The sequence below is a fragment of the Balaenoptera musculus genome, chromosome 11 (genome assembly GCF_009873245.2).
Source record: "Balaenoptera musculus isolate JJ_BM4_2016_0621 chromosome 11, mBalMus1.pri.v3, whole genome shotgun sequence".
Classification (NCBI taxonomy): Eukaryota; Metazoa; Chordata; class Mammalia; order Artiodactyla; family Balaenopteridae; genus Balaenoptera; species Balaenoptera musculus.
Window position 1 is genome coordinate 4,362,249 of NC_045795.1, and position 27,391 is coordinate 4,389,639.

Below are 27,391 nucleotides of genomic sequence, written 5' to 3' on the forward strand. Positions count from 1 at the left end.
TTTAAAATGTGGAAAGTGTATGTAGGAAAGGGACATGTCTTCTAGAATAATTTTGCTATCATCCAAAAAGAGACGCATTAGAAATATAGGAACTATTTTTGTAATGAGCAAATAAATCCCTGGCCCTTACCTTCACACCAAGGATTGAAGAGAATGTACGTGTCTGTTTCTGGGTTTCTGCTGGTGCGGATTACACCATAGGGGGTCCAGACAGCAACATACATGCGGAACTTCCCCACAATGCAGTCTGAAGAAGACTGGACAGACAGACGGACAGACCTGTCCTCTCTCATGATAACTTTGGCTCCCCACTTGCCACTCTGCAGCTCGGAGACCACAGGGACTGGGATGTAGGTTCCCTTGTTCTCCTGAGGGTAGCGACCTGTGAGAAGAAAAAAGAAGTATAGTGTTAAGGAGATTTCACAAACCATTTTTGTTCTCACTCTGTCACCTTTATAGCTAAAGGTGGGAAATAATTCATTAGACTTGAAATCCTAAAACTTGGGTTGGAATTTCACTTTTGCTACCAACTTGCTGCCTGATGGTGGTCAATTTTCATAACTTCTTTGAAGGTCAGATTTGTCCTGTCTAGATTTTTAAAAAAGAATAACAGTGCTTACAGAGGTTTTTGTTGGTTGATCAATGAATTCAAATAAGATGTGGAAATACTAACCTTGGATGCAGAAACAAAAACAGAGCTTATAGGGTAATGTGAAGTCATCAGTACCTGAAATTCTGCCCTCTAAAAACGTAGAATTGCTTTTTTAGGGGTGTAAGACAAATGTTTTTGTTTATTCTGACTACAATTTTATTATTTGTTATACTACCTATAATAGAGCTACATTTATAAGTTGTCCATATGTCATTATTTTCATATTTAACTGAAACGTATTTATTGCCAACGTCATCAGTAATTTAGGCTTATGTCATGGGCAAGAATTTAGGCTCCAGAGGCAAATTATCTAGGTTTGAATCTTGGCTATGCTACTTCCTTACCTTTGTGACCTCTGGCAAATTACTTGACCTTTACAGATCTCTATTTTCCTCTCTTTTTCTATATGAGTAAATGAGAATAATAATACTACACAGTTGTTATAAAGCAGAAACTAACACACCATTGTAACGCAATTATACTCCAGTAAAGATGTTAAAAAAAAAATACTACCCAGTGATGAAATAAAATAATACACATAAGATGCTTTGCACATAATTTCTCATGCATAACAAATTTTTAGCTATTATTTCAACAGGAAATTAAACAGCAGGGTATTTTACCATATGTCCAGGCTCATCATACTTTATGTATAAGCTATCTCAGGGTAAATCTTATTTCTCTTTATTGCTGTCATTTTGGGCTGAATTCTTATTTCATGATGTTGACCTCAAAACTAAATTTTACTTCTGGGTTCCTGGAAAATCAAAGTCTTCACTGAGAAAGTCAAACCTCACAGCATTCTTTAACTCTTTGGCTTACGGCTCAATTTATAGTTTGGTTTACAGAATAGTCAAATAGATAGATATTATAAACTGGAGCAAATCTTTCATTTATGAATGTTTCCCAAATGTTTTAGACACTCAGTTCTCCTTAACTTGAAGAAAATTACAAATCAGACTAATACATCTAAATTATTTTGATTGTAAGCAGAAGAAACTTTAAAACTTATTCACTTCAATTGCTTAACATAAACCATGTAGAGGATTCTACATTAAAACAAATAAAAACAATGATTCTTTTTGGCCTCTCCAGCTACTGAGGTCTTTAAAGGATTCTTTGGTAGGCATATTGGTGAAGATAGAGCATTCTAAGGAGGTAGTTACATAAGCTGCCACTGTGGAATTCTGTGAGATACTTAATCTTAATGAAAATAAATGTATACAGCGCAAGCCAGGGAGAAAGATTAGAACCCCAGTGCTTTGCTATTGTTAGGGGTGTCAGTTTACCAACACTCAGAATGAATATGATCATAAATCCAATAAAGCCTTGAAAATGTTTTTCTGCCAAGGTATGACAGTGTGTCTAGGTGGTGTTCTTGGGAATACATGGGGCTCAGCTTCCCGGAAGCCTGGACATAAATCCACCTGCAAGAGCTGTTTGTTCCAAAGGCATCGCCATCCCCAAACTTCCTGTATACGCTCCTCTTTGTACACGTTCAAGCTGGGGGATGAGTTTACCCTTTTCTCTGGAAGCATTGCTGCTCTCTGGAGCCTCCATCAGTGCTGAAGTGTAGACATCCAAAGCAATCTTGCCAGCTAAAGGGGACCATAATTCATTTATTACAGTGACTCCTGGCAGCTGTTGCCACTAAATACTGACTTGGACTTGGAATCCACAGTATTAAATACGACACAAGTTTGGTAAAAATAAACTTTTGGAGGTAAAATCTGTGTGATAATGACAGACTTATTAGATTTAAAGAAAAAGGATGAAAGGAATTTTAAAATGAACTACATAAGCAGGCTCCTTTAAGAATACCAAAGAATTAGGGGAGTGTATCCAAAGCTATGTGCTACAAGCCTCAGCTTCACGTTTGTACCAACATCCACTATTGTCAGGAGTATCGAAATAACCAAGACAGTTGCTAGTTTCCATTATTACACTTCATGCTATGATTTCAAAGACATATTAAATTTTAGGTATCAAATTCAAGTTATACAAAAAAAAGTAAAGAAAAAGGAGAACGATGTTTTTTTCATGCTGGCTTTGAACCCAGTCACAACTTAATCTAAAGGCTCGTTTGTTTGAAACTTTTTCCTTCCTGCAACAATATTGCCTACTGTGTGCTGGGCATTATTCTAAGTGTTAAAGACACAACAGCAAACAAAACAGACTCCTGTGCTCACAGAACTTATAGTTTATGGAGAAAGCCAAGCCCGTGCTATTTATGATATGCATGTTATTGTTTTACCCCTTATAACAAACTGTGAGAGGGAAATCATTATCAGCATCCTAATTTGACAAATCAGGAAACTAAGACACAAGATCATTAAGCAATTTGTCCAGGGTGATACAACTAGTAACAAGTGGGTTGAGATTTGAACCAGTCAGTCTGGCTTAAGAGCCTGGGAGTTTAACTTCTAAGCTCTACGGCAGTTGTACGTGCAGACAATGCTTTGGCGTTGGTGAGAATTGTGATGAGATTCTGACTCTGCAATTAACTCTTGGTGCTACCTAGGGTACATTTCTTAATTGTCTGAAGTTCCATTCCCTTGTCTCTTTGCAGTCCTGGAAATGGGAAGAAAATAGCTTTTGTAATAGAATGAAAGCTTTATGCCCGGCACGCAGTAGAGGTTGACTCACGAGACATTTATTGTTTGTGTTTTAAACATAACAGCTACTGGAAAGGAAGGCTAGAAGGAAGAAGGGGTGATTCCCCCCACCCCACTGCCTTCTCTGGTTCTAAACCTGAAGAAAGTGGTTGTCCCAGGGAAAGCAGGTTACTTTTCTTGAGGGAAGTATTGTGGCCAAGGAGAAAGCAATACAGCTGGCTCTGACACTTACTGTGTGATCCTGGCAAAGTATTCATCCTCTCTCAACTAAAACTTCACATATTCTGTAACATGGGGATAATATGGTCATAGTTTGTGATGGGGAGGACAGCTTAATAAATGGTAGTCATTGTTATTGTTATTTCGCCCCTTTCTCAGGCTTTCTGATTCCCCTAATTCGTCCTTTCTCTGTTCCAGGAGTGGGAAGACAGGATGGGTTCACTAATAGCCAACCTAGAGAACCCAAATCTACTTTCAAAGGCCAGTTTATTCAAGATTCAAATACACTGAGCTGACTAATTTTTCCATCTAGAAAACTTGCACAGTCTCTGCTCCCCCCATCTACTCCCCCCACAAAGTGATGGCATTCAGTATTAACCAAAAAACCTTAATAACTCCAGAATTATCATAGAAGAATTATCTAAAACCCACCCTTCACTTAAAAAATCTGGTTTTCTGAATCACTATGTTCACTGTCATCTCCATTCATGACTTACGTAGGAGGTGGCAAACTTGATGGTCCATGGGCCAAATGTAGCTTGTTGCATGTTTGTGTAAATAAAGTTTTATTGGAACACACTCATTCATTTGTGTATTACTGTGCTACAATAGCAGAGTTGAGTAGCTGTGACAGAGGCGATATGGTGTGCAATGCCTAAAAGATTCACTATCTGGCCCTTACAGTAAAAGTTTGCCAACCTCTGCCTTAGAGAGTTTTATATTTTATTTCTTTAAGGGGTGGTTTATTATAGACACTCAGTGTCTAAGACTTGGGCCTAAGAAGAAAATATTATCACCTAGTTTTTTCTTCAAAGAGAAATATGTTACTAAACTAATAACAAACATCTTCACTGCTATGGGGTCAACATTTAGTTTCCTTAAAATCTCCTAGTTAAATTCCTCACAGTCTCAGAGGGTATTGAAGACATAGGAAATGGGTTGTAACTTTTTATTGATTTCACTAGACACAGCTAAAATGTTCAAGTTTATTACTGTAAAAGTTACTTAGCGTTGCCAAGGCAGTTCACAGAGAGATGGAAATAAAGCACAACAGGAATGGAGGTTTATTTCCCGGGGTCCCTGTGAGGGAATGTTTACAGATGGGAAACTGGGGTTCTGTGAGATTATCACATGCAAGACATCCGTGTAAGTGGGCAGAGGCAGACACAGGGCATGGGCTGAAATCTCTGCGCTGGAAAGCCCGTTCTCCTTTCCCTGCATCATGCTGCCTCTGTGGGGATGGTGGGAGGATGCTGGAGGGATTACGAAGAGGAGGAAGCCAAGAGAAGACTAAAGCTGCAAGATTTGACGGGATAGGAGGCAGAAGGGCAGTTAGGACCGCAGTGGTGGATAGGACATGTGTGAGGCGGAAGTATGAATCCAAGGGCTTAATCACTGGTGGTGAGCAAGAAGACCTGACAGACAGGGGCTTCCAGAGAGGGTATCTGGGCTGCAAGGGACATGAGTTGGGAAGGTTTTTAAGGTGATGTCAGTGACAAAAGGGAGAAGGGAGAAGGATAAGGACACCACTCATTCGGTCAGGCTGTGTGGCACAAGACCAGCCTATGGAGGCAAATCAGGAACATTCCAAAGGGACAAAAAAGAACCCAGATTCGCAGGCATTTTCATATGCACCGTATGGAAAAGCTGATTATTAATGTGAGACCTGATGTGTCAATAGTACTTCAGGGTCTTGTCAGCTGCTCCGTTACACCATGTTTAATTCTGAATGTAATGATTTCAATGACAGCTCTGGGGAAGAATTTTCCAGGATCGAACCGTGAGTGAGGAAGTTGTGACAGAGTACTATTTCATCTCGCTAAATACCCTCTCCCCTCGGGAGGTAGCACGTTTAAGAGACCACAGTCAGCCTACACTCCGGAGCACCCATCCATCAACATCCAGGATGGCCCAACAGCTACCCTTGGCCAAATCTGGATGTGAACTTCGGCCCTCCAAAGGTGACCACCATGCACACGTTTGCTGAAAGTGAATAATGCTTGCATAGACGTTTGTTCTGCTTTTTTCCAAAATTGTGTAACTTTCGTATTAAAAAAATCTGAGCAAGAAAAATAGAAGCAGGAAATATAATATCCCAGAAAGGATTCCCATTTTGTTTTTAATAATGCAGTCTTTGAAATTGGACTACTTACTAACCATGAAAAAATATAATTACCAATTGCATTCTTTCACACTTAACTAAAATGGGTGTCATTTTCCCAAGTGATCCAGAAATTAACGTATGCTCTTAGTTTAAATGTTTGTTTTCATCTGTAAATCATTTTTGAGGCCACACTAATACTACTTGTAAGGGAAAATTCTCTTGGACCATGCGCCTATATTCAAATGCACCCATGCCTTCTTTAATCTGACTCTCTCTTTATATATAATATATATGTGTGAATACAGAGAGATGCACCTACCTTAACATCCCACTGCTTGAAACTGGGAGGAAGAGGATGAAAATATTTAATTCCTTTACAATTTTATTCTTTACCGACCTTGGCTCAATGGGCCTGAGCTTTCTGCATGGCTTCTTCATATTCGTGTCATTTACATGGTGGGCAAGAGAAATCAACCTCCAGCTCAGACTCAGCCCTATGTGACCTTGGGGGAAATTTGCTCTCAATCATTCATTTTACAGAGCTGAGAACCCACTGCATGCAAAGCCCTGCATAGGTAGCACCCCGCAGAGGAATGTGCTGCATTAAAAAAATTAATGTTTTAGTAAGTGGATGGCTTGGAATATTTTTACATTAAAAACATAATGTCCTATGTGGTGATTAGGGTCCCAGGTAGTCCAGGAAGGCCACTAATTAGCCTACAGTGTGGTCAGCATAGTTGAATAGGGTTGCTAATAGAATCATTCTGACTTCACCTTGATTATACCTAGAACCTGGGAGGACATAGGATGGAGGAAGAGGATGTACCTGTAATTGAAGAAGGCACGCCTGTCAGTCACTTTTCCCTGGTGCTCTGAAATGGGGAAGCGAGAACCTTAGGACACCCCTACTTCTCATCACTTGGGCACGTCATCTGCAAGTCAAGTGGCCATAGTCTGTGTTCCACCTACGCTATACTTAATGATAATACTTTTGGTCATGAGAGTCTTAATTAATCACCAGGAAACCCCAGACAAAACTTTTCCTCCTTATTAACTTAGATATCTATTTTTCTTATTAACAGAACTGAAGATATTGTTTTATTGCTTCATAGCCCCGTAGAATACCACAATGCCTTGTAGGTGCCAATAAATGTCAATGGACTGAACTGAGACTTTTGCAGATGCCAAGTCCCATTAAGAACATCACACAGACTTTAGAAGCCCTGGAATGAGAGCCTGTGGTAACCAGTTGTCAATTCCAAGCACCCTTCACAAGAAACAAAAATTTCTGGTTCTAAACTTTTTCCTTCAAGGGGCACTCTTCATTCATATATAAATACATTTCAAGCTGAGCTCTGACTCCACCTAACTGCAGACTTTCTTTAATAGTGAATTCTTATCAGAGGATTGTCTCTAAGGAACTCATGAATATATCATGTCTCCAGCTGGGAAGGTAAATTTCATGATGTTAATTCATTTTTCCACTTGATTCATTTGTTTTTCCCAAGACACACCTTTCCTGTTCAAAATAATCAATCTGTTTCCAAATGGGCCCTGGAAGTATTTCCGTGACAGCATGATGCATGTGGCAGGACTGAAAGTGTGAATACAGCAGCCTTGTAAAGGGAAGCAAACCTTGTTTTAACCGTCTTAGAATAGAATGGGAGTGCACAGGGACCGGGATGGAATAAGTCTCTGAATAACTTTTAGGAACACCAGGTTACCGACTACAAAAACAAAACAACACCACCAAAATAGAAACTATCAAAAAAGGCACAGAAATCTTGGATGGTAACAACTAAGAGGAAAGCAACATGAAAGTTCAAAAGCGAATCATTTCATTACGGAACTCAGGAACCTATGCTTTCTATCTAATACCTTGCCGGTGGGATGTATATATAAAGTTTACTTATCTATATTTATTTATTTGGATGTTTCCTAAAGGAAGAAAACTTCCTGGCAATGTTTATTCTAGCAAACCGGAGAAGGAAGGGAAAGCTTCTTGAGGACAGGGACTGACTTTTGTTTAACTTTGCACATCCGGTGCCTTGCATCATCTTGGAACATAGTAGGCTCAATAAATATTTGGTAATTTGATGATAGCTATATTCTTCAAGGTGTCTTGTCTACCTTATTTCACTTTCAATCCTTCCTAAGTCTCTTAAAATATTTTTTGGAGTAAGGTGTAATTCTGTGAAATATATATGAAACCAGCACTGTGCAAGGCTCTTTGAAGGATTCAGGAAAGCTAATAAGGCCGTGCCTTATGAGGACCATCTGCATTATGAAGTGCATGCCTCAGATGACCGACCAAGGTAATAATGTGGATATGAGGAGACAAGGGCCTGGCCCAGGGTGTTGCCAACAGCACAGAGAGGAGGGAAAGGACACGGGATAAAATTCAGAGGACACATCAACAACACGGAGATAAGATAATTTCTTCCTCGGCGAAATAAGACCTTAGGGTTCCTTCAACAAAACTGACCACATTTTGAACATGCCTCCAGCATGCCGAAACACAAATCATCACAGCTGGTTGGTGCAGTGGAAACCCAGAGAAGGAAGCAGCTAAAGGTGCTACAAAGTGAGAGAGGATCCCTCTGAGAAGGTGGTTTTGGGATATAATCTTAAAAGTGGACAAGGCAGCAAGGAGCCTTCCTAGCGGAGGGAAGAAGGAAAGCGTGGATCGTAAGGGAACCACGAGATGCCTGTGGTGGGAGAAGCAGCTTATCTGGGCAGGGTGGGGACCAAAGGGACCTCTGACACTGTGCAAAGTCATCTAGGCTGTGTCCTAGGAAGGACTGGAGAGGGGGCAGGAGAAGCTCTACTTGGCCTGATGCGATTTGTGCTTCAGGAAGATCACTCTGGCTGCAGGAAGGAGAGTGGTTTGGTAGGGGACAGGGGTGGAAGGAAACAGAGGGTTGCTGAAGTACTCGGGTGCGGCATGACGTCGTCCCTAGAGTGATACTGGCTGGCTCTGGAGGCAAGATAAATGCAGGGATGCAGAAGAAATACAGGTTTGGTCAGGGATGAGATGCTCGTTCTCAGTGAGCTGGGTGGAGCCAAAGGTGACCCCAGGTTTTTTTCATTCTTCACCAAAGAGTTTTTGAGTGCCTACTAGGTGCAAGACACTGTAGATATTGGGCCACAGCCACAAGAAAAACAGTCATCCCCTCGAACCCCGAGACTCATGACCAAGCTGCAAGCCTAGTCGAGCCTGCTGCTTTGTAAGGCATCTGCTCCAAAAGCAGGGCCTGGTGTGATTAACTGCCACACAGATTTACTCAAGGAAGCTAGTTTTCTGGGAATTCCCTTAACCCCATGTGTGTGTTGACTCTGGAGAGAAGACAGAATATTTTTAGTCTTTAAGAAAAAATAATCAACATAAAATCTCTACGATTTAGATGAAGTTGGTTATAGAACGTAACACTGCACTGAAGATTTGTTCATATGGCCGATCCAATTCCTAAGGAACAGGAGAAATGGAAGTCGGAGAAGGTGGATTTGAGGTCCAGGCTGTCCACTGGGGAATAATAACTACTGTTTGTGCTTATTTGCTGAGCCTGTCGAAAGCCTGACTGCTCTCAGACCCAAGACCCACACCTCCCAAGACCCTCTTCTTGGTTCCCAGGAAGCCCCCTTCCCAGGCTCCACTGCCCTCTGGGTTGCCCTCTGAGTAGGTTTGGCCAGTGAGGGGCTCCGGAGGCAGATGGGGAGATGCTGCATTGTGTGGCCCCGTCCCTCTCTGCTTCTTGGGGGGCTGAGTCTCCTCCATGGCTCCCAGCTCTCAGAAGTGGCTGCTTGGTTCTGGTAAGACCTCTCCCTCCTCCGCTTGCCCCAGGCCCACAGTTTTCTGCTGATACTAACTCCTGAGTTACCTCACTGTGCCACCCGTTTGGCTTCTTAGTTGTTCTCTCACCAGTGTAACCAATTCCTTTGATTAAACTTCTGTTGCTTATACAACCTAGAGAAGTGTCTACTTTATGCTCTGGGCCCTGACCCTACAATGTGTCAGATCTTGTCCTAATACTTTATATTGGCTTTAGGAGTTACGTCCATTTAATATCTGGGGAAACTGGGGCTCGGAGAACTTAAGTAACTAGCTCTGGGTTACACAGCTATCAAGTTGCAGAACAATGATTTGAACTTCCAGGTCTGTTTGTTCAGTCCAGCACTCATGTCTGGGGAAGGCAATCAACCTCTCTTAGTCTATTTTCCATCTGTAAACCAGAAATTATAAAAGGTGAGCATTGAAATAATAATGCGTGAAGGGCATGTCATGAACTGAACAAATGATTATTATTTTTATGGCGTCTAATGGTTACAACAGCAAATAAACTCATTAGACCTATTTTATTTTTATTTCTGAGCATGAAATAAAATGGGCTGCTGATGTGGCATGATGCAGGGATTTACTCAACAGGCATTTACTGAGCACCATTTAAGTGCCAGGCACTGTTCTAGGTACTGAAAATATAGCAATGTCCACACAGGTTCATGGAGCATACCGTCTAGTGGGGGTAAACAGACAACAGACAAATAAATACATACAACATCAAACGAAGATAAATGCTATGAAAACATAAACAAAGCAGCTAAAGGGGACAGAGAGTGATAGGGTGGGGTGCTGATGGGGAGAGAGTGGCCAGAGCAGGACGCTCTGGTAAGGTGACATTGAGCAGAGTTGGAAGAGCAAGGAGGAAATGAGCTGTGCAGACACTGAGAGGGGAGCATTAAAGTGCGTGCAAAGGTCCTGAGGAAGGTGTCCTTGGCAGGCTCCAGGAATCTGACGTGCCTGCAGCAGAGAGAACACTGGAGAGAGCTGCGGGAGATGGGGTGACAGAGCCACAGGATCAAGCAGGGCCTTGTAGGCTGTTGTCAGGATTTTGGAATTTATTCTTCTTGAGAAAAGAAATCAGTAGAAAACAGATATGGTCTACCTTAAGTCATTCTAAAAAATCACTCTGGTTGCCACGTAGACTGTGGGAGAGTAATCGAGATTGCTATGAAGATCTCCTGACTTCCCATGATATGCCAACATTGATCATGAAAATCCTTCCAATAGAGGACAAACTGGAGATATGGCTAGAATATTTCTATCCCTGGGAAAGAAATACATATGCTTAAATTTGTTACTCTGTGATGTGAAACTTGATTACCATACCTTTCCTAAAAGCTGGTTTTCACAGATGGGAGAGAACTGGACATTGAGGTAGGGAGGCGGTGTGAAACATGTGGCCACTTGAAGTACAAAGTTTACCTACACCACAGTTTTTTCTAGGGAAATCTGTAGCCCTTCCCTGGCATGAGTTTGAATGAGGTTCTGTTGTTCTAACAATCCATCAAGGTTTATATCCTCTAGGATCTAGCGATATTGGGGAGAGAGGATGCTGGTTTCATAATATCTAGTTTATTGTACTTTGATGGATTGCATGATTATGAACCAAATTGCACACTGGCCTTTTGTCCCTCCTCACTCCAACTGTTATGAAACAATTTCAAATGACGAAGGATGTTTACACATTTCTCGGGATTCTGCCATCCACAAGCTGGGCCCTGGAAGCCCAAGGAAAGTTTGGAGTGGGTGGGAAACACACTTTGGACTGAAAGTAGGGATCACTTTCCAGATGCATGGCAGCTAGCAGCTTTGGTGACTATCTGTTTCTCAATCAGCTTCAGGAAGCACGCCATAAGGAATTCTCTCTTACAGGAACTGAATCTCCTCAACAAATGGCAATTCTGTGGAGTTAAATTCCATTTGTTTGTGTTGTATCCATCATGTAAGCAGCCTGAGGCTAGCGGGTCTTATGAGATTTAAGAAGTGTCATTAGCTAACAAAGATAAGATCAAAAGTTTAGCTGAATGTCTTCCAAGCAAAACAGACCTCTGATGAAATTTTCACTAAGACAGTCAATTCTTGTTAATAATTTAATGGCAACAATAATGGGGAAAAGAACAAATCATTGGTAATTATAATAAAATATTTGTCTGTCTTTGGAATGCAAATATGTGAATGCAATACATAGCAGCACCTGTTAAATGAGTTCACATCACCAGAGATTAAACCAGTTCCTGGTAAAGCAAAAATCAACGTGGAGATAATCTAGGAATAAGAGGCAGTCCATTTGGTATCAGTCTGCAGGTGGATATTGACAATCCATGCTCAGTAAGCATTTATTTAAACAGATATTTACTGGTTCTTACTATGAGCAAAGTAATATCACTTAACCTGGTGGTGAGTGTATAAGAGGCATGTGATATACTTCCTGTATTCAGTGAGTTTATAATGAAGCATCCAAGTTTAGACTGTAATTCAAGTCAGAAGACTAATTCCACACCAGAGTAACAGACCAAGAGCAGTGAATTGCTAGGGGAGCCAAGAACAAGTTTATTAAAGACATAACAACAAAGATAGAACTTGAAGGATGAGAAGAAAGAATGACAAGCACATTGCATTTTGTTAGTTCATGTGTATGTTTATGTGTGGATGTTCATTTGCCTACAATAGATGTTCATGGTTGCTTTATGAGCTGATCACTGCTTACATTTAAAAGCATCAGAAAACGTAGTGTACTCAAGCCAAGTTTTCACAATTGACATAAATCAACTACATAAGTGACCATGTAGAAGACCTGGTTTAAACACAAAGATGTAAAGGAATCACACCCTAGGTTGTACCAGCAGAGCCCTACCCAGGGACTCCTTGTGGGAAAAGGGGATTGTTCTTCACATTTCCCCAAGGCCTTGAGATATATTCCAGTTTTCCTTCATTTCCTCCAGTAAACTTTTTAAATCAGTAAAAGCCACTGATTTGCCTAACATCTTTTTAAATAGAGGTAATTGTCAAGTACCTCTTTATTTGTGGACTGAAGTTGTATAATTTGGCCTTCCATGAATGACCCCCATGTCCAGTCTTTTGGAAAATGGCACGGTGAAGGAATTTTGTCTAAAAAATCTCTCACTGCTCTAAAACCCCATAGTTTAACTCCAAACTCAGAGCATGTACTTTGAAGTTTCACACTGTCTGCTGTGTGACCAAAGGATCCTCCCTTTGCGACCTCTGCTGGGCCTGTCTTCCCTGGCAGCTCCTGGAGGCCAAACATCTCTCCACAGCACCCCATAAAAAAGCCATTCGGCCACTCGTTCTAAAGGACCTGGTCTTAGCTAACAGTTAATGGCAAGAATATAATAAATTCATTCTTCCTAAAATTTTAATATCTGATAAGACATTATACTTCCTCTCACCTCCATATTTACTCTTTATGGAAATAATTCCCTAACATCTTAAATAAATAAATTGCCATAGTTGAATTCCATTCATTACATCAGCTTGGAGAGGGGGATGGGTTCCTGTCTTTACTTTCCATTCAGTAGACCTGTATCCTTCCAAGACCTTACCAGATGCCAGGTCCAGTATCAGACCAGGAATACTAGGATTGGCTAGTAATCATGATCTGAATTCCACGGATTCCTCCTTGAGGAAACAAACTAGGTATGAGGAGCTGGGTTAAGGCATCATTACAGCTTTATGAGTCATTATCTTTATGCTTAGTGTCAAAATTATAAATTTTTGTTGTTTTAAGCCACAAAGATTGTAATTATTTTTTACAGCAGCAATAAAAAACTAACAAACACAAAGAATTGTCGGCATGTTGTGAAGATTCATTAAATGTCACTTTATGAGTGATATTATTATCTGCCCTACACCCATACTCACTCAAGTCTCCTTGGGTATGAACTCTCAAGGATGAGCAATGTTATGGAGGTCGGGGGTCAGGGGTCACCACAGGCATAACATGGATGCAGAACAGTGATAAGTGAGATAAACCCAGATAAGATTGGGAAATACTGAAAGGAGGTAAAAATAGTAGTGAGTACACACAGGACTCAGATCCTGATTTCTAAATACTACTTTCTCCTAAAACGAAGCAGAGTTCCTTGGAGAAATGGTTGATTTCAAGCCTGGTGCAAGGAAAATAGAATATGAGCTTGAAACATCTTTTTGTGCCAGAAAATAAGAAAGTAAGGATACTGAGGCCAGTTGGAAAAGTTTCCAACTGGCAAAATTTAGGACAATTTGAACATCAAATTAATTAAAGATAGTAACAGATTTAAGTAACCTATTTAATTAAAAGAAGAAATCGTGAATTCATATTGATAGCAATCATTCAATCAGTAAAAATTTTGATGATAAATAGAATAATTTCATAGTCTGAAGGTACTTGTGTGTAAAGCACTTAGTAATTACAATGGGAACAAAGAGTAACTTGCAGTGGAGAATCCCGACAGACACCACTGTGTTGGATTCTGTGATGTGCTGCCCAGAGACTCCTTCAGGAAGGACAGATTTATCCATAGGTGCTGGGATTGATGGCAGAAAATGGTCCTTGGTGGGTCAGTCCTCTTTGGGAGTTACCAAAGCTGAAGAGAACTGCCTCATCCAAGGTCACATCTCATTTAGGAGCAGTTCACATCCAATGGATGATCAACATGGGTGTACAAAGTTCAAGTTCAGGTGCCCCCATAACAAGAGAGCTCTGAAGAGCTGTCCCATCTCCATAGTTCCTCGTGCGGTCAGCTGTGGCCTTTGCTGGTACTACTTGAAGCTCAACTTCTCTTTCTGCCCAATTCTGCTTCCACAGAGGTTAATCCCAAGAGCATTCCGTAATCAACTTCTTGTATGCTAATTTCAAAGTCTACTTCCTAGAGAACCCAACTTCTATAGACTGAATATGTGTATTACCCCAAAATTCATATGTCATAGATGCAAAGGCTTCACTTAAACATACTACTAGAACATTATGCTAAATAAGACTTCAGAGTAGCTTATAGAAACACTAGTATTACAGCACTTTAAACAGTTTGCTGAAAGCTCCACATAATTGACAGTGAGGTCTTTGAGAGGTGACTAGGCCATGGGGTGGAGCCCTCATGAATGGGAATAGTGTCTCTACAGAGGAGACCCCAGAGAGATCCGTTACCCTTTCTGCCATGTGAGTACACAGTGAGAAGACAGCCATCTGTGAACCAGTAAGTAGGTCCTCACCACACACTAAATCTGTCAGCACCTTGATTTTGGACTTCCCAGCCTCCAGAACTGTGAGAAATAAATGTTCATTTATAAGCACCCAGTATATGGTATTTGTTAGCAGCCAGAACAGACTAAGACACTGACCTATAACTCTGCCTTAATCAAGTAATCAAAATTAATTAAGGGGATCTAAAAAAAATTATGTGCAACCGGGTAGGATTCACCGAGAAGAACTCAGCACCACTTCTGTGATATTACTGCCAAAGATACATAACCTGATTGTAATCACGAGGAAGCATCAGACAAAAAAACCCAAATTGGGAGGTATCGTACAAAATCACTGCCTTATAATCTGCAAACGTGTCAAGCAACGAAAGTCAAAGAAAGATGACAAAAATGTTCCAAATTGAAGAAAACTGAAGACGAGACATGACAACTAAATGCAACATGTGATTTTGGACTGGATCCCCTTGCTATAAAGGGTATTATTGGGACAACTGGTGACACTCAAATGGGGTCTGAAGATTAGATGATCATAACGTATCAATTATAATTTCCTGATTTTGGTGGTTATACAGGAGAAAGTCTTTGCTCACAGGAAATACACACTGAAGTATTTAAAGTATTCAGTGATGATGGGACATCAGGTTGACAGCTCTCTAGTGGTTCTGGAAGAAAAACCGAAGTTCTTGGTACCACTCGTAAATTTTCTGTAAAGTGGAGTTTGTTTCAAATTTTTTAAAAAAAGTTTTAAACAACAGAACAATATTGGTAGCCATTGTTTGTACAATTATCTTGTATATCCATGTTCTCCTTTTTAAAAATTTTTTATTTTTTGGCTTTTTAAAAAATTTTTATTTTATATTGGAGCATAGTTTTCTCCTTTTTCTTTTCTTTTTTTTTTTTTTAAAACATCAGTGATGTAGGTCTTTAAGTTTCTTAAGATGAGCAGTACTTTTTGAGCTTCTTCTCTTTGGAACACCTATATCGACTCTTCAAAAATACGTGGTGAAGGGAGCCTCCAGGTTGCCCTACACTAGGCAACATCCTATCTCTCTAGGCTCATCCTTCAAGAAGCATCAGCTCTAAGAGAATATAGGACTGATGAGGAGCAAAATGTCAAGGAGGAGCTCAACTCCTTGCATAGTAATGGAAACGGGATCCAAGGCTGAAGAAATCAATATGGGGGCCGCTACTTAGTAAATCATTGAAGCAGGGATGGCTGAGCTCCTGCAAGGTCAGGTTCACTGTGCCATACAAATCTAGGGGAAATGAGACAGAGAGCAAAAGGAGAGTTCTTTCTAACTTCTGAAGATGATTACCTTGTACTTGTGCCCTAAATTATCTGTGATTTTTTTCTTGAAATTTTATCATGATGGTTATAAACACAAGTACTGTCTTTGTGAATCATCTTTATTTTTAAAATTTGGCTAACAATCCACTCAAGTGTCTTTGACATGTTTAAAGCAATTTGTTTCACAAATATGAAACTTAGAAAAGATTGAGACGATGGAAAGGAAATAATGGAGACAGTGTGTCATTTTCTATCACTTGGAAATATGTTGCACAAATAAAAAAAGTTGTTTGATGGAAAATGTCACCCTAGCTATCTCCACTGCTTCCCTTCTATCATTTTAGCCGGAAAAACACTGTTTTTGTCTAGTTAATTGCTTCAGAATACCAAGGGCTCTTCTCTACCCTGTGCACTAATTTTCCAGTGAAAATAGCATATACGTCAACCTAACTTTGAGATGTTGGACCTCTAACGTGGCTTGTCCCTTTGGGAGCCAGTTATGGGGCTGAGAGGGAAAGCTATTTTGTCTTTGTATTTTCCCAGTCAAGGAAACAGGACTTGAAATAGCATTAGTTCTTGCAAGACCAAATGGAAAGCATGACACCTTCACTGGAAGAGTTGATAACATTGTGCTGACGACTGCTTTCCAAAAAAATCCAGCACGTGTGTTTCTCCCCAGGTCACACCATAGTGAGAAGTGCTGCACACACTTCATTTAGCTGCTGGACTGCCGGACATCTCAGGCCCCAAAGATCCTCATCCTACGATGTCTGTTTTAGTCTGCGGGGGCTGCTTTAGTAAAATACCACTGACCGGGTGGCTTAAATAACAGACGTTCATTTCTCACAGTTCTGGAGGCTGGGAAGTTCAAGATCAAGTTTTCTTGCTGTGTTCTCATGTGGTGGGGGAGAAAGAGAGCTCTGGTCTCTCTTCCTCCTCTTAAAAGTATACAAATCCCATCATGGGGCCATACCCTCATGACCTTGTCTAAACCTAATTATTCCCCAAGGGCGCCACGTCCAAATACCGACACTTGTGAATTTGGGGACCAAAACATTCAATCCATAGCAATGCCTCATCCCTCTTCTCCATCCCCTCTCCCTTACTAAAGGCCTTTCAGTTGTCCTGCCCAGACTATACCTTAACCCAGCCCGTCATACCTGGTCTCTTCCCTCAAGGAGGAATCAGTGGAATTCAGATCCTGATTACTGACTGGTCCTAATATTCCTGAACTGATGCTGGACCTGGGATCTTAAAAAGTCTTGGAAGGACACAGGGTCCACTGAATGGGAACTGAAGACAGGAACCCATCCCCCTCTCCAAGCTGATGCAATGAATGGAAGTCAACTATGGCAATTTATTCATTTGAGATGTTCGGGAATTATTTTCATAGTGAGTAAATATAGAGGTGAGAGGAAGTACAATGTCTTATCAGATATTAAAATTCAAGCAAGAGTGGATTTATTAGACTCTTGCCACTAGCTGTTAGCTAAGACCAGTTCCCTGGATGAGTTGTCAAAGGCTTCTTTTATGGGGTGCAGTGTGGAGATGTTTGGTGCCATAAGCCCAGAGGAAGTCCCAGCATAAGGGTTTCTGAGCCACTCAGTGGGTAATGCAAAATTCTTGATACATTTGTCAGACCACTGCCTCAGTTCCCCCATAAGCATAAGGTAGATTATAATTGTAACTACCTTCTATGTCTAAACTGCTCACACTGAGAATGATCACACACCTGGTTTCCATGCTGGTCAAGCCACCCTGATGGGACTCTGGCCTATTTATTCCCCTATTTGTTCCAAGTTTCTTTCAGTGCCCACCCTGTCGAGTCCTAGTCCTCTCCCAGGTGATCTGATTGAACATCCAGCTAATTCAAGGCTGCCACCCCTACCCAGAACCCTGAAGGGTTACAGAGTACTGTAGCAATACCCTGCACAGCCCCCAAACCAGAGATCAGGAGAGAGGCTTAGCTCTTGTCTGCTGGAGGGCAAAGGTGGTCACCTTCTTGCTCGGTCCCCTCGGGTAGCTTGCATCTCTTCGCTCCTGCAGCGAGGAGGTGCAAAGGTGCCTATCCTGTGCCCCTGATGGCCCACTGGGGCCCGCTTCCCGCTCTGTGCCGGTTCCATTTCCTGAGGCGGGTTCTTCTTCCCTTGCCTTGCCTCATCTTGAATGGCTGTTTCTGCTTGACCTCACCTATGCTGGATGAGCTCACTGCCCCCAGTCTGCACTTCCAAAGCTAGATCAACACTACACCCCACTCAGTCCAATGATCTTGGCTACTTTTCTTCCCTTGAAATGGCTTTTCTGTGCCCTGTTTGGACACTTATCCCAACTGTTAGCATCATGAGATTGCTCCCTTTTCCCCTGTATATTCCTCTAGCTTTCTAGTAGCTTCCGCTCGCCTCAGCTCTGATTTGACAATCATATCCAAGGTTTCCCAGCTTATGCTTGTTTTCCTAGCATCCCATCTATTTAGTCACCTTCCCCCTCAAAAGTGTCCTGGTTTGGAGGACAAATTATAGGGTTACCCATGGAGCTCCATCAGACCCTGGGCTGGCCTTGGGCAAAAGTATATTTGATCCCTCTGTTGGGCATGGATAGTTCCCAGATCTGTAAAACGAGCGGGCAAAGTGATGGCTAAGATTCCTTCCAGCACCCTAACATTTATGTTCTGTGATTCTATGAAATATACCAAGCTTTGGATTGCTTCACCTTTAACAATGAGCAGATGCACACAGTAAAACATTTAGAGAGGCGTGCTTTTCAGAGCAGCCAGTCTTAACTGGATGCTGGGCAGTTACTCCCGGGCACTTCTCCTCTTTGGCTCTCAGTTTTTGCCTTGAATATAAACGCAACCCTCAGCATCTTCATTCGACTAACTTTCAACTCATGGTACCCTCCTCTCCTGCATCTCTCTATGTCTGACTCCCCAGGGTTTTCGTCTTTTCTCTCAAAACTTGTTCTTGGACTATGCATCTCACCTCTTTAGGATACTGCTCTCTGCAGAGTGTCGGCGAGTTATTTTTCAAAGCCAAGCTGTGCAAATTTACAAACAGGGGTCAGTTGGGTAGTATTATCTACCCTCATGGAGTATTTTCATTTTGTTAGGGGAGCTTCAGATGTTATGTGTTAATTCAGAGAAGTGACTACAATGGAGGAATTCAACACGCTGTTGCTGGAATACCTTTCACGTCTCATCATAGAGACACTTGCCTCTCTACCTGGCTATAGACTTGGCAGGCGGCAATCCGATGTTCATCAACATATGGCTGGTGAACATAACGTGTGAATGAATGAATGAATGAATGAGATTGAAAATTTGTTTTTATTATAACCCATCTTATTATCAGTCTACACATTACTCCCCTGAAGCCTTTGCTTTTTAAGTATATTTGGTTTCACAAAGTGTGAGAACCTGCTCATCTCCAGGTTAGCAGGAAAGCAGGGATAATAGATCTCTTCTCTCCACTTTCCCCACAGGCATTTCTGGTGAATAGATAAAGGGGGTGGATATCATTCAAGTCTCTCTTGATCTGTCAGGAGCACAGAGACCTACACCATTTATCGAGCCCCCTTTAAACTGTTCTTGAAAACTAATGGTGACTTAATTGTATTTGATCATGTTAATGAGATTCTGATCTTTGACAAAAGATAGTTTTTCAGGGCTCGTGTTTTAATCTGACGTGATGAAATGGATTGTTTAGGAAGCATGATGATTTTGCTGCGTGGAGAATCCAGATGCCACCCCGACACATGCAGAGAACCTGAGCTCTGAATTCTAGTTAGTGAAGACTCGTTCTATAAAAGCTGGGCGCATCCTTTATAGGATGGCCAGAGTAGGTCTCCCACACCACTGCAATGTCCATAAAACTCCAGGAGCCTCAAGAATGAGTGGTGCCCAAACCCCAAATGTAGCTGTGAGATTTGATTCAGTTAAGGATCCCTTTGTCATTAGAAATATGTATACATCAGCAGAACAGTAAGCTCTTGGACTTCCACGCAGGCCTTCCTCCCAGCCTGGAGGGTGCACATTTCCTATCCCTCTTGTGAAATTCCCAGTTCCTCAGGATCCATCTCAAGGACTACTTGCCTTGTCCCGAGACCTTAGCTTTCAACTCTAACCTAGGTCCCTCCTGACTGCCCAGCATCGTGACTACCTGCCTCTAGTACACATTTCTGGTAGATAATTTTATCAGTTCAGCACTTGATTATATACTGTATAGTTATATTCATTTACTGTTTGTGGACTTCTTCTCACTCCAACTATAGTAAGCTCTTTAAAGACAGGAATAGTGTCATAAATCCCCCCCCATCTCACACAGTGCCAGACACAGCAGAGGTTTCTGCAACAGAAATTCACTGGACCAGAGATGAGATGAGATGTCATAAAGGCACAGTAACGGAAGTGGAAGGGAGGTAGACAGGAACCTGAAGAAGCCACAGCAAGACTCCCCGAAGCACATCCACCAGCACAGCAAAGGAACCTCTAAATGGCTAAGCTAGGCTTCAGCCAGAGATGCGACAAGGCATTTACAGCACCCAGCCCAGCCCCCTGAAGCCTGAAGAAACACCTACAGGCAGATACAAAAATTGCTGTACCTACCTCCTGGGGGTAACTTGCATTACTCTCCTAACTAAATGAGAAATACCAAAATGTTCATCCATGGGACAGTGTGTATGTATGTATGAGAGAGAGAACAAGAGCAGGAGAGAAACAGACAGAAATGGAAGTAAGAGAAATTATAAGAAAGGGTAGAAAAGATCAGAAGGGCTAAGATAATGAGAAGAAAGAAAGGGTGAAAAGGATAGTAAAAGAGAGGTACAGCGATTTATAGCCTGTCTTATGGTCGTCTAATGCCTGTCTGGTTCTGGCTGCTGTTATAGTAATGCTTTATGAAAGTTATACTTCCTTAAGGAACACTATAAACATTTAGCTTTCCTACACAGTTGCAATATTCCAAATAAGTCTGGTAACTGGGTGATCTTATTAGCAAGCAACTATCACTAAGGAGTTCCAAGAGTTTTCCAGTTGTTCCCTCATCAGTTCTTACGACATGCTCATGGAGTAACGAGAGGGCACAGATTATGAATAATTAGTCCACTTTCATCCTTTCTTCAGCGGGTTTTAATTTCAATCAGTTGCTCTCTCTTTTCACAGACTGGAGACTTAAGACCAAGGGATAACAGTGGGCACATTCATTTTCATTAAATGTTTTTTTCACCCACCTTTGTCACCCCCAACTTCACAAACTGCAAGAATTTCTTAGAATTTATGTGGAAAAGCCAGAGGATGCCCACACTGTATAATCCCTGAGTTCAGATCATGAGTTCTGATAGAGTACAGTTTCAATTATGCGATGCTAATTAACCAAGGTTATGAATTCTAGTAAGTGAAAGAGGTTAATGTGAGACACAAGTATGGAGATAGAACAGAGAGAGGAGCTAGGGTGAAGGCAAATGAGGGGAATAAAAAAGAGAGGGAGAAAGGAGGGAGGAAGTCAGGAATCTGTGAGATTTCTCATTCCAACAACCATTGTCCTTTATATGTGCTCCCCGGAACACACTGCATGTGATGAGGCACACTGACAACTCTGGTACCCTCAGGATGCTGAGCTTTGCTGAGAAACTCAAGCTCTGTAGGATGGGATTGGGTCACAAGGCAGGGAAAGGGGGTTCCCTGTAGGTCTCTGGCACTAGAATGTGCCTGGCAATCCCTCCTACTTTGAGACTAAACAGCCTCTGTCACTTCGGCTAGAACTGCGGGCAAATAATTCTGGGCAGAACTTGGTCTGTGGTTTGTCAGGGTTCCTATTTGACTAAATTAAGCTGTCAGCATGGATGTTGCAGACACTGGAGAATTTTGTTTAGAGGTTCAGTGATTGTTATCTTTTCCTTGCTGCCAGGAGAGAAAAGTCAGAGAGCAGTGGTCTCCTCTTGGCCTTTTTGACAGACTTTTCTTATTTAGTAATAGTCCTTCACTGGAGAACCTCCCCCAAGGCCGCTAGTGCTAAGGTCCTTAAGGGCTAACCCTAAAGGGGAGAGATGGCAGTCTTCTTCCATTGCCCTCCCTTCAGACCCAGGATGGGGTGGGGAGTTACAGAGGGCATATTTAGTAATGCAGAACTTGATCCCACAGAAAGCTGCTCAAAGAGTCTGGCTACGCTGGTACCTCAGCAAATGTCTTCATTTACGGGGGGAACAGTCAGGAAGATCAGAGCAGAACAAATGAATTAATGCACCAAACAATGTAACTAGGATTAATTCTATGCTTTTACTTGACAATGTATTTGTTCTCTTTTAAAGGGCCAAGGTGGACAGGCCACTGGGCTAAGATTCTGATGGTCTGTGGGGAGGCAAGGACAGGAGACCTCCCTTCCACTGCACCATCCTGGGTGAGTCATTCACTCCCTGTGAATTTTGGTTTCCAGATTTTCAATGAGGTTTATTCCTAACCCCCCGCTTCCCAGTTTTGTTGTGAGAATGAAAATGTGCTTTCATGGATGTTATCTCCTATAATCCATGAATAGCTGTTTGAAGTATTATAATCCCTTTTTTTTCAGGTGAGAAAATAGTCACTGAGGGGGTTAAGTGAGACCACCACTGTTCTAAGTGGTGGAACTAAGATGCTGACTGGGGTCTTCCTGACTCCAAATCCTCCCCCCTCCACTGCACTACCTCCCAGCCCTTTTATCAAATGAGCTGTCATCCCTGAAGTGACTCCAAAGAGCCAGCCACTACAGCATACTGTGCTTCCTCAGACCAAAGTGCATTACTTTACTATAGGTGAGTCTTATTTGACTATGCAAAGAAAAAAACCATCAATTTTACTAGAGGAAAAACATTCATAATGATACTTACACATTTACCTTGTCATCTATTAGTAAGATTTCCCCCTCAAGTCTCTTACTTATGTCCCCAACAATAATCTCAGACCTCCAGTTTATCTTCCTTACCCTTCCACAGTAATCTAAAAATTAAAAACTTAGATCTTTTAAATCTCTGCTTAAAACTCTTCCATAGAGGCTCCTGGCTACTTATAGAATAACATCTAAACTTCTTATCTAGGTGTACAAGATTGTCAATATGCTTCCAAGTTTTCTTTCTCCACTGACCTTTCCCACTTTTTTCCATTCCACTGGGTCGACCTCTACTCATCCTTTGATACCCAGCTCAAATAGCACTTGCCGGGGGTCTCTACCAACTAGCTGCATGGTCAATCTCTCTCTCCAAGGTGCTTTCCAGGCATTTTGTCCAAGAGGCTGGCATTGAACTCAACCTCTAGTGTTCAGACTATCCTCTCCAGATTCTTCGAGGGCAAAGGATAAACATATCTTACTACTTTAATACCAATGCAGTGCTTTGCACATGCAAGGTTATCAATAAAAGCTCAATAAACACATTCAAAAGGAAAGTAGACTGGCTTCATGGTAAAAGAAGCCAAATAAAAATCTGGAAAATAAATATATAAATATAAAAAAGGAAAGTAATCATTTTTGAAAAGTTACTGAATATGAATGCCAAATTGATAGAGTTATTTTAATGTTGGCACAAAAAGTGTCGAAAAGAAAAAAACAGATATTATGCTAAGTTACCATAGCACATTGACTACAAATGCATGCAAGTTCCATCATCCACTCTTCTCAGTGTTCTACAGAATAAAGGTAATTTGCAACTATAGTTTGGCATTTCCTAGAGTGAGTTCTGCTTTACTAAAGGGTATTATAAAAAATAAAATATGGTGGAGTAGTGTTTGCAGTCAAACAATTTTGGGACTGTTAGGCTAAAGAAGATTCTTTTTTTGACTTTGTACCCCCTCAGAGCCTTTAATATACTAATGTGTGTTGGAGCTCTCCAAGAAGATGCAGAAAACACAGCATGACCCAAAATACATTTGACCACAGAACTTTTTTTTCAAGGAACATCACACATGACAGGTGTTTCATAGAGAGCACACTCTGGGTAACACTGTCCTAGATTCTTAGATGCCATTATCAGTCACTTCACAGAAAGCAACTTAAGAATGAACACGCTGAATCAATCGATGCACAAACACAACAGCAGCAAAAATCTGAATGACACCCTATATAGTGTTGCTAGCTTCAGAATACATGAACAGGTAGCCCATTTTCGCGTACAAATGCTGCATAAAATAGTGGAAAGAGCATAGGCTAGGAAATAATTCTCTACATCTTCGAGCTGTATGATTTGGGGGGCAAGACATTTGTGCAGCAGAGAAACAGTGCTGTGTCTGTGACAGCCACGGATGGTGATTTTACCTGGACTTTCTGAAACATAAATCCATAAGGGCACTTAGTCTTTAAGTATTTGGGTGATGATCTCAGATATGAGAGATGGTCCTTTTCCTCCCTAAGCTCCTGTAGCACCTGCTCACTTCCTAGGTCTTTGATAAAGTTGAGGTCATCAGGCATGATAATCAGTTTCCTATCTCTCCACCTAATATACTAACACTCCCCCTACGTCTTTTCCAACATCCTCAGAAAATAAAGTCTTCTGCTGTGTCTTCCCCTCATCCAAGCCACCTGACGCTATGCTTCTATTTTTTCCAGCATTCTCCTGAATCTTCAAGATTCTTCCTCCACTGGCTTCTTCCCTTCTACCTATATACAAGTTCAAGTACCTCTAATCCTAAAACAGACATCCAAGACAAAATACCCCTTTTCTTACTCACATTCTTCGCCAGATATCATCTAAATTTCCTTCTCTTCCAAAAAGATTAAACAATTTCCTCTTTAAACATCCAATTCTCTTGGATTTAGTGGCACTGCACTTCCCTGATGGCTCTTCTACTTATCTGATCACATGGTCTTTGTCTCCCCCAGGGGTATCAGCTCCTGGACTGACTCCCTAAAAGTTGTTTTTCCCCAAGATTTAAAGCCTCCGTCCACTTCTCACTTGATTTATGTTTTCTGAATGATCTTGCCCATCTATGTATGTATGATATCCAAATTTCCATATATCCAACCCAAACCTCTTCCCTAAGCTTCAGATTGATATATGAGACCTTCTATTGGACATATTTACCTGGAAGTCCCTCAAGTACTTCAAACTCAGCAGGATCAAATAGAATCTCATTTATATCACTACTGTTTCATTGGCAGAGGTCCTATGCATTGTGATTAGGAGAGAATGCCTGGGTTCGAATTACAGCCCTAGCACTTTCCAGGCGTGCCCTTGGGTAAGTTCCTTAATCACTGAAAAGTTGGAGATGACTACAGTCCAACACCCAGAGGGGTGCGTGAAGAGTTAAATGGGCAGCATGTGGCACCTCTGCTCAGTACCCTGTGCCAGTAAGTGAGTTGTCAGTGGGAGCCGCTAGCATCATTATCACTTCCTCACTCAGTTTTTCTCTCCTGAATTCCCTCCGTTCCTCATCTCATCTGGGAGTGTTAGCACCTATCAGCAGCACACAAGCCAGCAACCTGGGAGCTGTAGCTACTATCCTCCCAGTCACTCCATGAAGACTACCAATCACAAGTCCAGTAGACTTTTCTCTCCTAAACATTTCTCAGATCCCACCACTCCTCTCCATCTCTACAACCACTGCCTGAATCCAGGCTCTCACCCTCTCTCCTTTGAGCACCTTCTCTCCAGTCTCAAACCGTCTAAATAAGAATCGTTCATGTCACTCCCATCCTGAATACACAGCAGTCTGACACCCCAGCTGGCTTTAGATAAACACTACTCAAGAAATAGGTGAAATAGAAATATTGAAGTCTTGAGGCCATTTCAGTGTTTTAATGGGGTTAATAATGCAGAATATATGCAGTTGATGTGGTCCTATGAATGCTTGGGCATGTGATGACTGTACCCATGAATGACCTCCATCATTGTGCTCAGAAAAGGCTGCGCTTTTGGACTCCCAGGTTTGCACAGCTGGAAGGGACTTCTAGCACACACCACTGGGTGTCTACCAGCATCCATGCTTAGCTCCCCTTGTCCCTCTCTGAAGAGACTGGAAAAATGAACTACTTTCACAGCTCCTCTTACAGGTAAGGGTCACAAATGAGATATAAATAGCTTGCTGGGGCTTCTGGGAAAACTTTGCTCTTCTGATGAGAGGGGCAGGCTTTGCTGATACCATCCTTCCCCTCTTCTTTCTGAGGTACCCAAAAATATGAACCTGGCACTGTGGGAGCCATTGAGGGACTGAGGAAAAAGGTCAAGAAAATGTCTGAGGTGCTGGCCTCAACGTCCCCGTGCTCCCGTAATGGGACTCCAGGGAGAAAGGAACTTGCCCAAGAACCCTGCAGCCACGCTGGAGGGCTCACTGGGTAGGGGAAGTCTGTTGTTTTGAGGGGGGAGAGCTGGTAAGGAAGATAGCTGCAAATTCTTTCCTTGGAATGACTCTGCCTCAAAGACGTATCACACAAGTAGGGAGCCCATGCTAAAGTAACAGCAAATTAACACCACAAGCTGTTCCTAGGTTTTCACAGCCTCAGCTACGGGTTAAGGAAACCTGTAATTAACGCTCTGCCCCATGCCTTCCATGATTTGTCATGGCTGCAGGCTCAGGGGTGGAAAGAGAGAAAAGGCCCCACAGATGACCAGGCACATTTTCCAGTCACACCCATCTCCTCAAATTCATTAACACCTCCCACATAACTCACAGAGATAGCGGTGCACGGCCAGCAACTAATGAACGCAGTTATCAAAGCGCTGAGACCGTCTGCAGCACAAGCTAGTGAGGCCCTGGCAGAGGAAAGCCAGTAGCTCCTTGTTCACATTCTCTGCTCAGAGAACCCAGTGTAGGATGGTTAAATCTGGGACCACCCAAGAGGCTATTTACTTAAATATTTAAAAAGAAAGAAGCCTGATTTGAAGGCAGAATCACCTATAAATAAGTCCCATGACCCTAGCTTCTGAGAATAGCCACAAAAGAAAACTCCAGGGTATTAAGACATCCCAGCTCATCTTATATAAAGTCACGGGGAAAGACAAAAGAACAATAACAAAGAAATGCAGACTGAAAGCAAATAAGTGTGGTTATTTTCTCCATATTTTTAATATGACGATAGGTCTCTCTATTCAATAGTTACATTCTTTAAAAGTAGTGCGTAAACTGGTCTTTGTTGATAAATCTAATCGTGTTATAAACACCCTAAAATAAATATTTGAAGAGACTTTTATGTGTCCTTTATTTTTTTACAAAGTATTCTCTTTTCTGTTTTTTAAATCACTTTTTCACATTCTAGGTTTCTTGAAACTGAGGTACACCCACATAACCAAACATTTGCACTGAATTTCATTTCCAGTTCACATTCGACAGTTACCTCTTCTCATTAGAGCAATTACGTTTTTTAAAGATTGAAGTAGAGTCGATCTACAATATTGTGTTAGTTTCAGGTGTACAGCATAGTGATTCAGTATTTTTGCAGATTATACTCCATTAAATGTTATTGCATGATAATGGGTATAATTCCCTCTGCTATACAGTAGGACCTTGTTTGCTTATCTATTT

General features: G+C 41.6%; 1 protein-coding gene across 1 annotated transcript in view; it reads right to left on the reverse strand.

The window, feature by feature from the left end:
• The window catches only part of F13A1 (coagulation factor XIII A chain), a 142,873-nt gene that overhangs the window by 98,895 nt on the left and 16,587 nt on the right, over positions 1-27,391 (reverse strand). Inside the window, exon 4 of the mRNA XM_036867730.1 lies at positions 131-382. Coding sequence (XP_036723625.1) covers positions 131-382 — 252 coding nt within the window. The remainder of the gene's footprint in view (positions 1-130; positions 383-27,391) is intronic.